The 14,047-nt window shown below is 37.3% G+C and overlaps 2 protein-coding genes across 4 annotated transcripts in view; one reads left to right on the forward strand and one right to left on the reverse strand.

The window, feature by feature from the left end:
• LOC111341168 (uncharacterized) overlaps positions 1-14,047 on the reverse strand; it is a 16,132-nt gene continuing 2,085 nt past the window's right edge. Inside the window, exons 1-8 of one of the 2 annotated variants that reach the window (XM_022948121.2) lie at positions 11,476-11,775; positions 7,830-7,898; positions 7,600-7,674; positions 4,824-4,970; positions 4,051-4,255; positions 3,305-3,427; positions 2,804-2,938; positions 1-1,668 (exon numbers count right to left, since the gene is read on the reverse strand). In XM_022948121.2, the coding sequence (XP_022803856.1) occupies positions 1,336-1,668; positions 2,804-2,938; positions 3,305-3,427; positions 4,051-4,255; positions 4,824-4,970; positions 7,600-7,674; positions 7,830-7,898; positions 11,476-11,663 (1,275 nt within the window). In that variant the 5' untranslated portion in view covers positions 11,664-11,775 and the 3' untranslated portion in view covers positions 1-1,335. Of the gene's footprint in view, positions 1,669-2,803; positions 2,939-3,304; positions 3,428-4,050; positions 4,256-4,823; positions 4,971-7,599; positions 7,675-7,829; positions 7,899-11,475; positions 11,776-14,047 lie in introns of those variants that run through there. The other variant, XM_088761014.1, reaches the window with a different exon arrangement.
• Positions 11,927-14,047, forward strand: part of LOC111341161 (heat shock 70 kDa protein 12A) — a 16,641-nt gene continuing 14,520 nt past the window's right edge. Inside the window, exon 1 of one of the 2 annotated variants that reach the window (XM_088761009.1) lies at positions 11,927-12,203. The gene's annotated coding sequence lies outside the window, so the exon portion shown is untranslated. The remainder of the gene's footprint in view (positions 12,204-14,047) is intronic. The other variant, XM_022948114.2, reaches the window with a different exon arrangement.

The following is a 14,047-nucleotide window of genomic DNA, read 5'->3' on the forward strand; positions in this document are numbered from 1 at the left end:
TTTCGCAAACTTGACTTTTTTACTGATTGAATACATTTAATGCTTAGACTACATTTTAAACACCAAATAAAGTTGTTTAATGTCGATACTTAAAACTGATAACCAAACTTCCCAAGGGTCTAAATTATATAGTTGAGGCTTTGACGTCATCCTCAAACAACAGCAAACTTGGTCAATGCACTACTGAGTTTGAAAAAAGATACTGTATTAAAGATCGTTAAGTAAAGAAAATTTTGCGGCCTTTTCACTCCGTTAAATGCAACTGTGACTGAAAACTTTGTTAAGAGTGTTGTAATTATCATAAAGTTATATTTGGTACCACTTAAAAGTTGCACCTAACATGGCTGTCCTACCTTACTACTTTAAGGGGTACATTTTAGGCAATGAAGGCATTTACAGCTGAGGAAACCGGAAAAAAAGATTTCTTGGCTCTAATTCGTCTGAATATAATAAAACCTTTTTGAGTGGACAGCTACAGAACCTTTAATGATGTACACCTAGAGCAGCTTGTCTGTCGAAACTGGCGCTAGTTACTTGCGTAATTATTAGAAGCTACGTTTACGGTTTTCGTCAAGCGTATACATCATTGACCTTTTGATTAAATTTCTTTTTATATAATCTTTTTCCTACGTATGATGCACGATCCTCGCAGTAGAGAGCGCTATTTATGCAATAGCGAAAATCAGACCTGAAAAAAATCAGGCCTGTACGGGATTCGAACCACTGACCTCTGCGATACTAGTGCAGCGCTATACCAATTGAGCTAACAAGCCAACTGGGAGCAGGCCGTTAAGTTGATTCGAAATAATCTTTTACCTGGCAGATAGCTTAGAAAAAGCAGGTTACATATGAATATGACTAGAGCCAAAGTAGCTGCGCTATAATCATTGAGGTTTGTGGTTCAACGAGTTTTATCGGCATGCAAATCTTTCTTATGGTTAAAAAAAAAAAACATGTAGCGAGCTAACGATTTTGAAGCTTTCCGCCAGCTCTCCTAGAATAAAGAAAATCGACACTAGTATCCCCCAGTGGTTCATTTTATAATAGATATAAGTGCGCAACATTAGAGCTTTGCATGACAGGCGTTCGATTATTATGGGGGCTCAATTCGTACAGGTTTCACTATATTTCTATTGGCACAGACACGTTATAGTCCTGAACAGGATGAATCGCAGATAGTTAATCATTAACCTAAGTTAATCCAAATAAGATAAATCTTGACAGAAATTCATAACAAACAGCCAGTGAGTGATACTGAAACATATTATAGCTCTGCATACCGAACACTAGTATTAATGTTTGTGGTTGAATGATATGTGCAATTATCTAACTGCTTTACAGTGCTGTAACATCTCCGAGAGCAATTACCCTTCCTCCCCCATCCACCAAACCGGGCCACAAATAACGGACTGGCTTTTCACCATATTTTTCAGCTTTTCCTTCGTGATCGGATCCAACCATTTGATGATACTGACTGGTGAAGGTGGGGGTTTGGTATTCGAGCCTCAATGGTGGAACTTGTGTCACCATTCGCCAAGTCAATCCGGTGAGCATATTGACGTACTCTCTCAAGTCTTTTAATAATTGTTCCCATGGAATTGTTGTAAAAGATTGCTCTCCAACTTCTTTCTGACGACAAATAACGATTATTTGACCCAAAAAGTAGTCCTAGAGAAAGGAGCCACAATCACCTTAATTATTTGATTAAAAACTTAATAGAAGGTACGTTTTTATTGGAGGGGGGGTGGGCCGGGGCGTCGGAGGGGAGGGTCATTAGTAAATATTTTACAAATTGGGAGGGTCAAACCTGTTTGATACGCAGCCGGGGAAGGGTCATAGATTGTTTTTTTTTTTGGCAAGGAAAAAACTACTCCATGTCTGTTAGTTGACTTTTAATTATTTGTTACCAAACACGCGAAGTGTATACAAACCTAAAACTTATATATACAAGCAAAGCTACCAGTCTAAATCAATCTACATCATTTTAAACAGATGTCGAAATATTATGTCAAAAAACTATCTCGTCCCAACTAACGTAATTGTCTCTCTGGACCCGTGCCCGCTTTCGTCCATATTTCCCTGCCTCGTAAACAATATCTGTACTAACTACTACTAGTATTAATGATAAGAGTAATGATGTTTATAAAAATAATAATGATAAGAATGATTTTAATGAAAACAATGATGACAAAATCAATAATAAAAATAGTAATAATGAAGATTATTATACTAATTATATGAATGGTTATAATAACAATAATGACAATTAGAATAGCAATAACCATAATGATAACAATAATTGGTAACCATATGATTGATAATATTTATTTAAAGAATGTGTCCGCGAAAGGTGTAGTTTTTTAATTAGTCACTCGTTTTGTTTTGTTTTGTTTTGTTTTTCGCAGCATTTTATCTTTTTCCCTTTTTTTAAGATCAGGATTTGAGGGAGACAAAGTAACATAAAACAATTTTACTTTATCATATTATGTCAACACGATCTCTTGTTTTAGCAATGTTCATATAGTATTTAGATTTTGATAAAGTTGTTGTGGTTGATCTACAAAACAATAATAAATATAATAATAACGATAGTAATGAAAAAATATAGGTAATAATGATAATGGTGATAATGATCTGAGCCCCATTTCAAAATACAATCTCCTTTTTCCGATAAAAGCTACTCCTATTGACCTAATATCAAAGCCGCCGCCATAGCAAATGGTAACCAATATCCTAGCGAAACGACAGCTCCAACACGGCTTTGGTGCACAGCCTGATTCGCTTTAAGTTTAATTTGACTTACCTCAGCGAAATATTCAACCTGAAGTTCTGATGCAGATTCTTTAGCCGCCAGTAAAAAGCTCTCCAGGACTTCTCTAGGGTAATCTGATCCACCTTTGGACAAACTGATGGGGATTTTCGTTGAATTTCCTTTTCCCTGCAAGAAGTTGAGGTGTGACATATATTACTTATCATATATCATTTTATAATGAAATGGAGGAAAGAAAATATGCGTAAATTAAAGTAGGGAGGCTTGATGGTGTTTGAAAATCTGCTCCTGAACTTAATGCAAGCCTGTCAGAGCGCGGGAAAATATTGTCCACGTTTTCATTGTTTCACGTGATTTAAATAGTTCTTTACGCAGCCGTTTGTGATAAAATAGAACATTCTCTAGAAAACTCTAGAATGAATGAAAACAAGTTTAAGAACTTTGGCCTTTCAAGATCTGGTTCTAAATTAAATTGAAGGGTATACGTATACGGTCTTTAAGCATACATTTGTTTTCAAACTGTTATAACTGCACCTGAAGTCTGCTTTGATGGAAAATTCTCTCAAACCATGGCCCATGATGTACAGCGAACTTTGATATTTCTTTAAAACTGTCGACCATAAGGCTTTTTGTTTGCAACATATGCTCGTAGATTGCCTGATAATAATTAAAAAGATTTCTGAAACCTGCGTCATGATGGAACTATAAGTGAAGGAGTTTTTATGAGTAGGTTGATAATCAAATATGGTCGTTTCAGCACCAACAACCCGAATTCTAGGCAAAAGGATCGAAAGTAATTAAACCATAAGTATCTTGTAGAGATGGAAAGAACTCCTATCCCATTATAGTTAATCATTTGGCCAATTGTAGACCCCATCTTTGTCACTTTTAATACTACTACAACATCAAATTTTGAACTACGAATCTTCCCGTTTATATATCCTTACTCACCGAAATTTTTATTACCCCCAAAATCCTGAAAATGTGAGGCCACATTCTGTTAATTTTATTGAAAATGCAACCCCATCATTGTCAATCCTGTCATAAAATGCGACCCTTTTCTGCGATGCATCCCCATTAGCCTTATTACTTGGAAGTAGCCCCCCTCCTCTTCCTCTGGGCCAATTCGTTGCGTTCTCTCTCTCAGTTTTTGTAGATCGTGTGCGCCTTTCTTTTGTGTCCATTGACAATGTCGTGAAAGTGCCCAAGTGTGAAGCCAAAATGCCCCTGTGATTTTCCAACAAATACCTGGTTTAAAAATCTTTGTACCACAATCTCACCTCGAAAATGATACAGCTTAATCTTTTAGGAGATACACCCATTTCTCTATTGTACTGTTTCCTTATAACGATTAAAGCATCTTCCCGGTCTTCACTTTTTAAATTCTTAAAATCTCTTTCCACTATGGATGGCCTGTTCAAACTGAGGGTATCCTCGGTATTCCTCTGGTCCCGTTTCGTTTGCATCTCACTAAAACGTGCCACCCTTAAAGAAGAAAATTTAATTTCTAAAAGTAAGAATCACCATTGGAAGGCTTCTAAGTGCAAACACAAAACGAAGCTTCTGTTCCAAGGAGAATATAGTGAAGTATCAAGCGAGGAAAAATTGGTTTGCACGTAGCGGCTGTTTGCCTTTACTCTGCAAGAGCAGGACAACAAAAATCTCGTGTCTAAATGTCAAATGATATTAAATAATCCGTATCAAAAGAAAAACAAGAAATAGCACTTAAAGATCTGCTCCTAGTACGGCTGTCCTGCCTTTTAGAAAATCATAATTGTAAAATGATTTAACAATTGACAAAAAAAGGAAAAAGGTTATATTTTCGCGAGGAAAGAAATCTAGCCACCGTACCGTTCACTGAATAAAGCTGAGAATAGCCAAAACTAGCCGATGAACCAAATTATATAAAAGTAAATTGGATACCAGGAGTGATAGGCGCATACAAGATCTCATACAACTATGGGAGTTTCTTCTGATTACATTTAATCGAAATGCTAACTCCAGCCTAAGGATAAATCGTTAGAAAGAAAATACAAGGTGAGGTGCAGCTAACCTTTCAATAAGGGACTCAATCTCTCTTTCTTTTGCCTTCAGATCGTCTTTGCAGATTCTTAATTGCTCCTCTAAAAAGGAAACGCTGTGTTGTTTTTCTTTGACCTGCAGGGCCCTTTTGTCGCTCTCCTGTATCTCTTCTGAAGGTCTGAGAAATGAAATGTCCGCATATTAAATCTTACTTCTGGAGACAGACAGTATTGGTTCGTTCAGTTGTTTAAAACACCTTGACACCTGAACCATCCGTAACCGCCCGCACCTCGCGATCGCCTCGCGCGAGAACGCTTTCCCCCCTACCTCTCCTACTAAGTAGCGTTTTATCCCCAAACTTCCCCTATAGTTTGGAGATCAATAAGCCAATCAGAATCCGTCGTTTTTGCATATATTTTGTCGGCTTTAGGGGGTACTAGAGGGGCATTATTCTATGCGTCTTCACTAAATGATTAAATTTGAAAATATGGCATCCGCGCGGCCGACCCTCAAAATTTTCAGGTCGGATTTTTCGTTCATTTGCGATCGAGTTAGACCTTGTGGAATTCAGAATGTAAATTAATAATGCTATACAATACTCTGCTTGGAAAAGAATGGATATCTAGGTCTTAAAGGTGACAGAATAAGCTCTCGAGTCAACGATACTACGATTCTCTAAGGCGATGCGAATTATGGACGTAAAGTGAAGACCGAACTTTCGGACTTCAAGCAGGGCCTGGCGACAATTTGACGATTCGATGTCCCGGTAAATATTATGTTCGAGTAACAATGTGTTCAGAAAGTATAGTTTAATAGAAGATTTTGCCTCAACTCGAAGTTTTTTCAGAATTTTCAACATAACGCTGCGCAATTTCTGGCCATGAAGGCAAGTAAACAACCATCTAAGAATTTTACCGCATGGGCTTTGTACACGTAAGAAATTCGTACTTTTATCGCTTATAATAGCAAATCAAAAACTGTTTTGAATAAATCTGACGTCCCGAAATATTTCTTGGCCATTTTAGTCTTGCTTCCTATTGATAGAATCCGTGGAACTTGAGATCTCTTCACTCACGGACAAATTTGCATATTCCCTTTAATTTTGAAATATGATCCACATGCCCATTTTCACACATGCGAAAATATTTAGCGATTTTTATCTTCCATCTTGATTTTTAAGTTGAAACGTAATATGCACCTATCGCTTTTTTTCGCCGGAAATAAGTTCTTTAATTAGTCCTTTTTCACTGGAGCTTGTTTTTTGGAAAAGCTGATTTTTAAAAATTTACTGCGCATTGTGTTTGCCCTCTTGGTTTCTCCAAAATTTTGACTTTTCGTCGGCACGTGTTCTAAATTTCAGATTTCTTACACCTTTCACATTTTTCAACGCTGAGAACTTAATCACGGGGAATGATCTATAAATGTGCTCACTGCCTTGATCTGTTTTAATACAAATAACAGAGCACTGGCATAGTCTCATAATCAAAACACATTGTGGAAGATTTGCATTATGAAGTAAAGGTTTCTCTACTTGATCAGCAGGAGAGAGCATTTCCTCTGCGGCTCCTTCTATGTATGTACATGTAAATGTACTGAAAAGACATTTTTGTTTCTGATAAGGATACTTCTAAGAGTATGACTTGTTTATTGAGAAACGTTTTGAGATTCAAACTTTCTTGAAATACTTTAATTCATTTTGCCTGGTTGAAAGTCCTGAAAATGACAGTACTTGATAACTGGAAAAATTAACTATCACAAAACGAACACAAGTCAAGTGAGAAAGCTTTATACAAGTGAGAAAGCTTTACAAGTAGTACCTAAATAATCAATTACCCGTATTCTTGGTCTGAGTGTGGGTTTATCTGGTTCGGGGTCTGGGTATACAGTTTGCATTAATGATGGCTAAAGCTACTACTACATCGCAAAATTGTAAAAAGAGCGTGTCGATAGAACACTTTGACGATGGAAATCCCTTGGAATATCAGCAATTTTATAGTATCTCCCCCATTTTTTGGCTTCTTAGGGTAAGATGCCAGGAAAAACTGTGACTTGATGATGTTCTCTTTCAAGGTCTTTCAATATGGATTTTTTTTCACGTTTCAATGAATCTACTCCAAGTCGCAAGAACTTTCAACAAGTTACCCACTAATTCGTCAGAAATCGTGGGACTTTTACAATGAAAGTATGCATGTATGTATGCATGTATGCATGTATGTATGTATGTATGCATTTATGTGTGTATGTATGTATGTATCCATATATGTATGCATAAATGTATTTATGTAGGTATGTGTCCAATCGTATTATTAGTTCTCTCAATCAGTTTAAATCTCACGTACTCCAACGCTATTCGGCTGCTTTTCGTACAAACTATAACGTCACTAACTTCAACACCTGGAAGTCGATCTGCTGCAAATGCAGTAGGTCACGTGATATTCTATTAGTTGGTAACTGCTGCTATTAGGACTTTTTGTCGGCTGCATGAGAGATTTATTCCTATCGTTTTTTCTTTTATTATTGGGTTTTTTTTATATATATACTTTTTACACTGTCTATTGTTTACATAGTTAGTATTTGTGTATTTCTCGTAAGGGCACCCTTAATTTGGAGCCTCGCTTTATTGTTTGTCCCGCACCTTTGTCCTCCGTTCTCTTCTGTGTCTTGTTCATATGTATATTTTAGTCTTTTTGGTACTGTAAGTGTGGTGAAAGCGATTAAATAAATAAAGAAATAAACTTTAAAGACGGACATACGTGATTCGAGTTTCACACTCGCACTAAGCTATATATTTACGTAGAGAAACTTACACTTGAATTTTTTTGTCCTCCATCCGGGGTCTTTGGTCCACTGACTGCATTACTTTCACCTCTGCAATTTGCCCGCTGACAAAAATAACAAAAAAGACACTTATAATGAAAGTAAGTCAAGGGAAATTTACAATGCATGTATGCATAAATGTATATATGTATGTGTGTATGTATGTATGTATGTGTTGAAATGTATAGACTGAAATTTTTATTCACGCAGAGAAGCTTACACTTGGCTTTGTTTGTTCTCCATACAGCGGTCACCTGTATGCATTACCTGCGGCTTTGCACTTTGCTTGCTAAAAAAATTTAAAAAAAGAAAATAGAAACAGTTAACGAACAACAACCATAAAGGGATATGAAGGTAACATCAAAACTAGATTACACAAATTAATACCAAAACTGCAGATATTTAATGCATAATTACTGAGGCATATGGCATTATGAGAAATATTGCAGCCAGCTGAAACCGTAAGCCGAAGCTGGCTGCAATATTTCTCATAATGCCATGTGCCGAAGTAATTATCTATTATAATTATTGATCCCCATGAAATCCTATTGTTCTGTGTCTGTGTTGGATCTTCGATTTTAGTCGCACCTATGTGGGATAATTGTGATGCTCATTGCTATTGTTCTTGGTTATAATAAATACATCTTAGATTTTAATTGTACCGAGGGTTGTTCTTGTAGCTCGTTGTTATAGTTGTTCAAAACAGTTCTAGTGATGGAACTGATTAATTTGTGCAAGGCGTGTAACACTGCTAAGTTGCATACTTTATAAGCCAGAGAATTCAGTAATTTTACTGGAAGCGCCCGTGGACGAGAATAAGCGAATCCTCTGTTCTAATTAGCTACTCACGTGGGCAAGATGGGCCCATCTTGTCCGCTCGGGATTGCCCGAATTGATTCCGCGCAAAAAAAAAAAAAAAAATGCGTGGAGTGGACTTTCAAAGTTTTGGACAATGTCGGCGACGAAAATGCAAAAAAGCGGCAGAAGACAGTCAAAACAAAGAAAAAATTAAACGACCCTAAGCTACAAACACAGTTGGCTTTCATTCTAGATTCTTAATTAACGAAAGCGAAATCCTTTTGCTATATGGTAAATCCTTTATTCACCAAGCTTGTTCGGTCGAGATGGCTGGATATTAGCCTCGTTCTTTTTCTGCGTTTTTATGGACCTCAACTTCGCCTCAGTCCATAAAGCTGTCTTGACCTCACGCTTGGTTGGTCAATAACGCACACATCTAATAAAATATTAAAAAAATATATACCTTCTGATTGACTGGAAAAAGTGCACCTTTAGTGTAACAGAACGCAAAAGAGAAGTAGTACAAAGCAGAAAGAGGTAACTCAAAAGCCAACAACAGTTAAGCCAAGCTTTGAATATTTTAGTGGTTTAAAAATAACAAAAAATGACATCTTGAAATTTTTGTTCTCATTGAACGCAGCTATCTTGGACAAATGCCTAATAAATTTTGGTGCGTCTGAAACGATTACTTTGCATGTGATTTTTCCCGTTGCGCTTCTGCATATTGCTGATTTTCGTGTGACATCTTCAAATTCGAAAATCCAAGAACAGCTACGGAAATTCTTATCCTTCATCAGGCACAAGGGGGTCTAAATTCGTATCTGTTTTCAAATTTCAGTTCAGTATCGTGGTTGTTTTAGAAACCAGCGCAGTTTGAAGAGATTTTTAGTCTTTTTAGGAAATTAAGAGTTGGAAAAAGTGGTTTTGTACATTTCTGTTAATTTAGTTTGACGGTAATCAGTGGGCGAGATAGCCAAAGTGAGTTCCAGATGTTTTACACTTACGTAATTTTCCGGCCGCCAGGTTGGTGGGACAAAGATACTCATCAACATACGGGCTCCATACTGGGCTCTGTAAATTTGCGCAAAACCTTTTTGACGAATATCTTAAGTTTGGGAAAACAGAGAGACCTAAAACTTGGTGGAGAGCTTCCTTGCCTATCTCATATAACATTGTAATTTCTTAACCTTTATTACGTAAAATAGTGTTGCCTGACATGCATGACCTTCTGAAAGCTTCGCGAAACGATGATGGCTTGTTTATTTTAGTGTATTATGTAATCGTTTCTAAAAGCGGTATATTTTGTAATGTTGCTATAGTTAGACCTTTTTTAGAAAGTTCTAGAATTTTATCGCGTAAGTATATCAGTCGGATAGGTTAAGCGAAGTTTTAACTAAGTTTTCAGAAGCGAAGAGAGTTGGTCATGATCAGTTAAGCGTGACGAGGCAGTGTTTGAATTTGGCGGAGGCCGTGAGTATTTTCAAGTTTATTGAAGTCGACGGAGGCCGTGTAATTTTACTAAGTTACGTACTAGTGTAAAGTTTATCAAGTGGAAACTATGTTCCTTTTGGAATAAATCTTGTTGCTGTTCCGACAACCCTGCGTTCGGTTTAGACTGCAAATCACCTGCCACTCAACCAGCGAACTCTTAACAACTTTATCCACTTCATATCTTTCTCACGATGCGTGATAGTGAAAACGATCGACCGTGAAAATCTAACTTACCTTTTTGTTGTGGCTACTGTCTCTTGTAGGAGGCGAAGCCTCCTTTGCTGTCGAGATGAGTGAGTGAGTGAAGAAGCGAATGAGTGAGTGAGATTCTTCTCTCGCAATTTGAAAAAAACAATGTACCAGTGAATTTTTCCAAAGGGCTACGAGCGGCAGTCGCCTTAAGGGCTCGTGCAATTTTTGATGGCCTCTTAAAAATTTTCTTGTGCGTTTTGGTCCTAACAGACAGGAAAGGTAGGTGATAAGCAACATTTTAATTCAATTTTGAAGGAGAGTGCTGGAACAAAAACACCAAATAAAGCACAAAAAAGAATTCTCGGGGAGTTTACACAACAGTTCGCAGGAAGATTATATAAATGAACGTTTACTGCTTACTGCTCCTAAGCGATACTTGATATTGAAAGAGTGACAGAAATTTAAAAGCTCGAAACAAGTTAGTTTCTAAGGCGAACGGCCGCACCAGTGAGCCATGACACGAAATAAACGCGAAAACAACGTCAAATTTTTGCATGGATATTGTTAACAAGTAATCACAAATTGCACACGAAATCATGTGATTTTCTGAAAGAGAGATTTCCCCTCGCAGGAGATTGGTCGAAACTCGTTATATGACCGAATGTGCTCCGCCCTAAACCAAGGTATGTTTGGCGATATTTTTCACTCAGAGGTCCGCGATTGACCAAACAGACAAATTCAAGATCCACACCTCGGAAAATTCCCTGCCATTCAATGTTTGACGTTTGTTTGCATTCTGCTGAGGCGCGAAGCTAGAAAGATCGAGCCCTTAAATCTATCAACAAAACAATCCGTAAACGAGATGTTGCAGACGATCTTAAAAATTCTTGACTTGATTCTCGCTACTGTTGAGCAAGAAGTATCTCTGGAGTTAAGATCTACGTTGCTGTTACCTTAACTCCGAGAATTCCCTTCTCTTTCGTATTGGACGGATAAACTTTGAAGAACTCTAGGCCTAGTTTTCGAGCACGAGTATAAATATACAATTCAATCAAAACATGACAAAGTACCTTGTTATTTAGCGAGCGATCAACTAAGTAGCCTAGGACCGCTCTTATGTGACTTAACCTTTTTAAATGTCTATTGCCTAGACTCCTTTGCGAAAAACCCGCGATTTACGAGACGGCTGAAATTCTAACATTCGTGGTAGAACAAAGGTTCGTTCATGCTCCGCGACAAAACATGATTCTGGTGGTGTTTTCGGGTATTAACACCGTGTAGTTTCGTCTATTTATATCCATGGTGTGCCCCGGCATTCGAATTGATTATAACACACCCAAAGTTTTAACATCTGTGAAGATAGCAAATGTGGATGGCTCACAAACCTGGCTTGGCTCTTTTTCTGCTTAATCTCGTTCTTGCCTTCTTTGACTAGAATTTTAACTTCTTCTCGGAAACGCCCAGGATCGCTTTTGAAATCACGAGTTAATTTGGAAAGACGTTCTATGACGTTTTCCAACGTTAACGCTCGGTCGCCTTGTATTTCTTCTTCTTTCTTCTTCCTTTGCGCCATGTTTACCAGCTAAAGAGGTAGGTAGTGATTGCGAGGCACAAGACGCCCTACTGATACAGATCTCTTGTTCGCAGACAACAAAGCTGTCTTTCACTTCTCGGAAAAACAGTATGTTTAATGCTAATATTTTTTTTAAGTTGCTATGAAACACATGTCGACTCTCATGAATGTCAACAACTACACCCATCAATGTTAACTTGCAAATTAAGTATTACTTTCAAATCGATAAGATTTAAAGCATCTAACACCTTATTGAACATGTTACCGGTTAGTTCTATCAACCGCACATTGAATGAAATAATTAACTTATTTTCATCGCGTGCCACAGTAATAAAAAGGCTTACGAAGTTTACGGATGCATTCAAATCTCGCTGTCAGGTGTCACTGTCAAGTAGCACTTTAAGGTTTGGTTAGTTAACGCCCACCTCGCTGAGATAACATCTACCTCGCAGTGTGAGTCTTGAATACTCGCAGTTGAACGATTGTGGAATCTCAACCGAATCTCGGCACTCAGTATACTGCAGTTTGGGCTTTAAAAAGGTGAGTATAAGATCATTGCTTTCGACTCATGTGTGATAGACGCAGTAAAGAAAAAAACCCGGATTGATCATAATGCGTTGCAAATTGCGGATTACCTGGACAAGCTCCGTTTTGAAATACGACAAAGACCCCTTTGTCTATTTCCCAGCGCCTCTATGAATTGTTTAAAATCTTTTTAACTAACCAAGCCTGCAAATAAGTTGAATTCTCTTCGAGATTGTTTGATGAAAATCAAAATCTTCGCCAATCATTCTGACGATAATCTTTGAAGACCTTAATCGATGGATAGCATACGCATTTTTCAAATATAGTGCCAGAAATTAGCAGTGTTTTTTAAATATGCAGACGAAGTGCAGACTTAAATGGTTGATAACCGTATAGCCAGAGAGCTCTTCTGATCTGCCTGTCGAAATACAACCTTCGAGCAAACTCAAAGTATATGAAGTGCAAAATACAGTAAAACCCGCGCATACGAAGAACACCATTTTCGGGGTTCAGACTGATTGGGTTCTTATATATCGGGTATTTTAGGTGAAATCAGCCTGAAAGTGTTCTCAAGTGTTCTTAATTTTTACTTCTAAAAAATGTAAGTGATTTACTAAATAAAGGATGTGACTGACACTTTGACAAATGGTGACATTCGTTTCATTGCATATTTTTCATGTAATTATAAGACTTTTAATTCCAAATACAGTTGTTGTACATTTGCTATACACAGCAAGTGAAATTACTACCATTTATACAGAGATCTTAGTGCAATACCACAGTAAAGCTACAGACACTGTTTGTTCTATTAAACTGAAAAGGGAAGATATTTTACATATAAGAACAATTTTCAATTTTCAGGCTGAATGTGTTCTTATATATATGCTCCTTTTATACCAAATTTCAGCCTGGGTGTTCTTAATCCACATGTTCTTGTATGTGCGTTTTTACTGTATGTGTTCCTAACCCTAAGCAAAATACTAAAAGAGGACGATGAAGCTAATAGCGCTGGGATAAGTAGAGCGCAAAGATGAATCCTTCGACTCACAACGCATCGTTGCAAACAATACTTTCCAAGTGTATCTCAATTGTATGATATTATCGAGTAAAGCAGCAAAGATGAAAAGAAATACCGCTCAAACTAAAGCATATCGACATAAGGCTTGTCCTTCATCTTTTAGAAAACAACATTTCTCAGAAGAAACAGGATGTTTATCGCTAACATCTTCAATATTGTTCCACGTCATGCTTAGCTGACTTGGTGGCACTTCTTAAATTAATTTTGCTTTTTAATTGCGTACGAACTTTCGTAGTTACAATGGAGTCTTTAAATTTTTACTCGGTTGTCGGTAAGCTCAAAAGTTCGCACGAAGTCATCAATTCCTTCTCAAAAACACTATTGGTATGACTTTCCTGCGATTCTGTTTTCAAGGCACTTTGAGCAGTTCGCGTAATGATAAATGGACGCATTGATTTTTCTTCATAATTTCTGGGGACTCAGTAAGGCTTGTCGTTTACCTCTAAGAAACCAGCATTTCTTAGAAAAACAGTATGTTTATAATTGCTATCATTATTACCATTCTTGTCGTGCTTGACTTGAAGGCGCTTCTTGGATTTATTGTGGCTACATTATGAGTGAGTGAGGGTAACAATAGAACTCTGATCTTGACCCAATTTTGAATTGATTTTTCCGGGAGTTACTTGTTCTTTGTTTCGGAGTACTACATAAACATCTCGAAGTAAACATCTGGAAATAATTTCGGGGTGGCTCGTGAAAAAACAAAGCTTTTCCTCGCAAAAATATCTTGAAAGGTGTGATCGGCGCATCATGAAAACTCAAAGAAAACAATTTTTCTGCT

Source organism: Stylophora pistillata, chromosome 5 (genome assembly GCF_964205215.1).
Source record: "Stylophora pistillata chromosome 5, jaStyPist1.2, whole genome shotgun sequence".
Lineage (NCBI taxonomy): Eukaryota > Metazoa > Cnidaria > Anthozoa > Scleractinia > Pocilloporidae > Stylophora > Stylophora pistillata.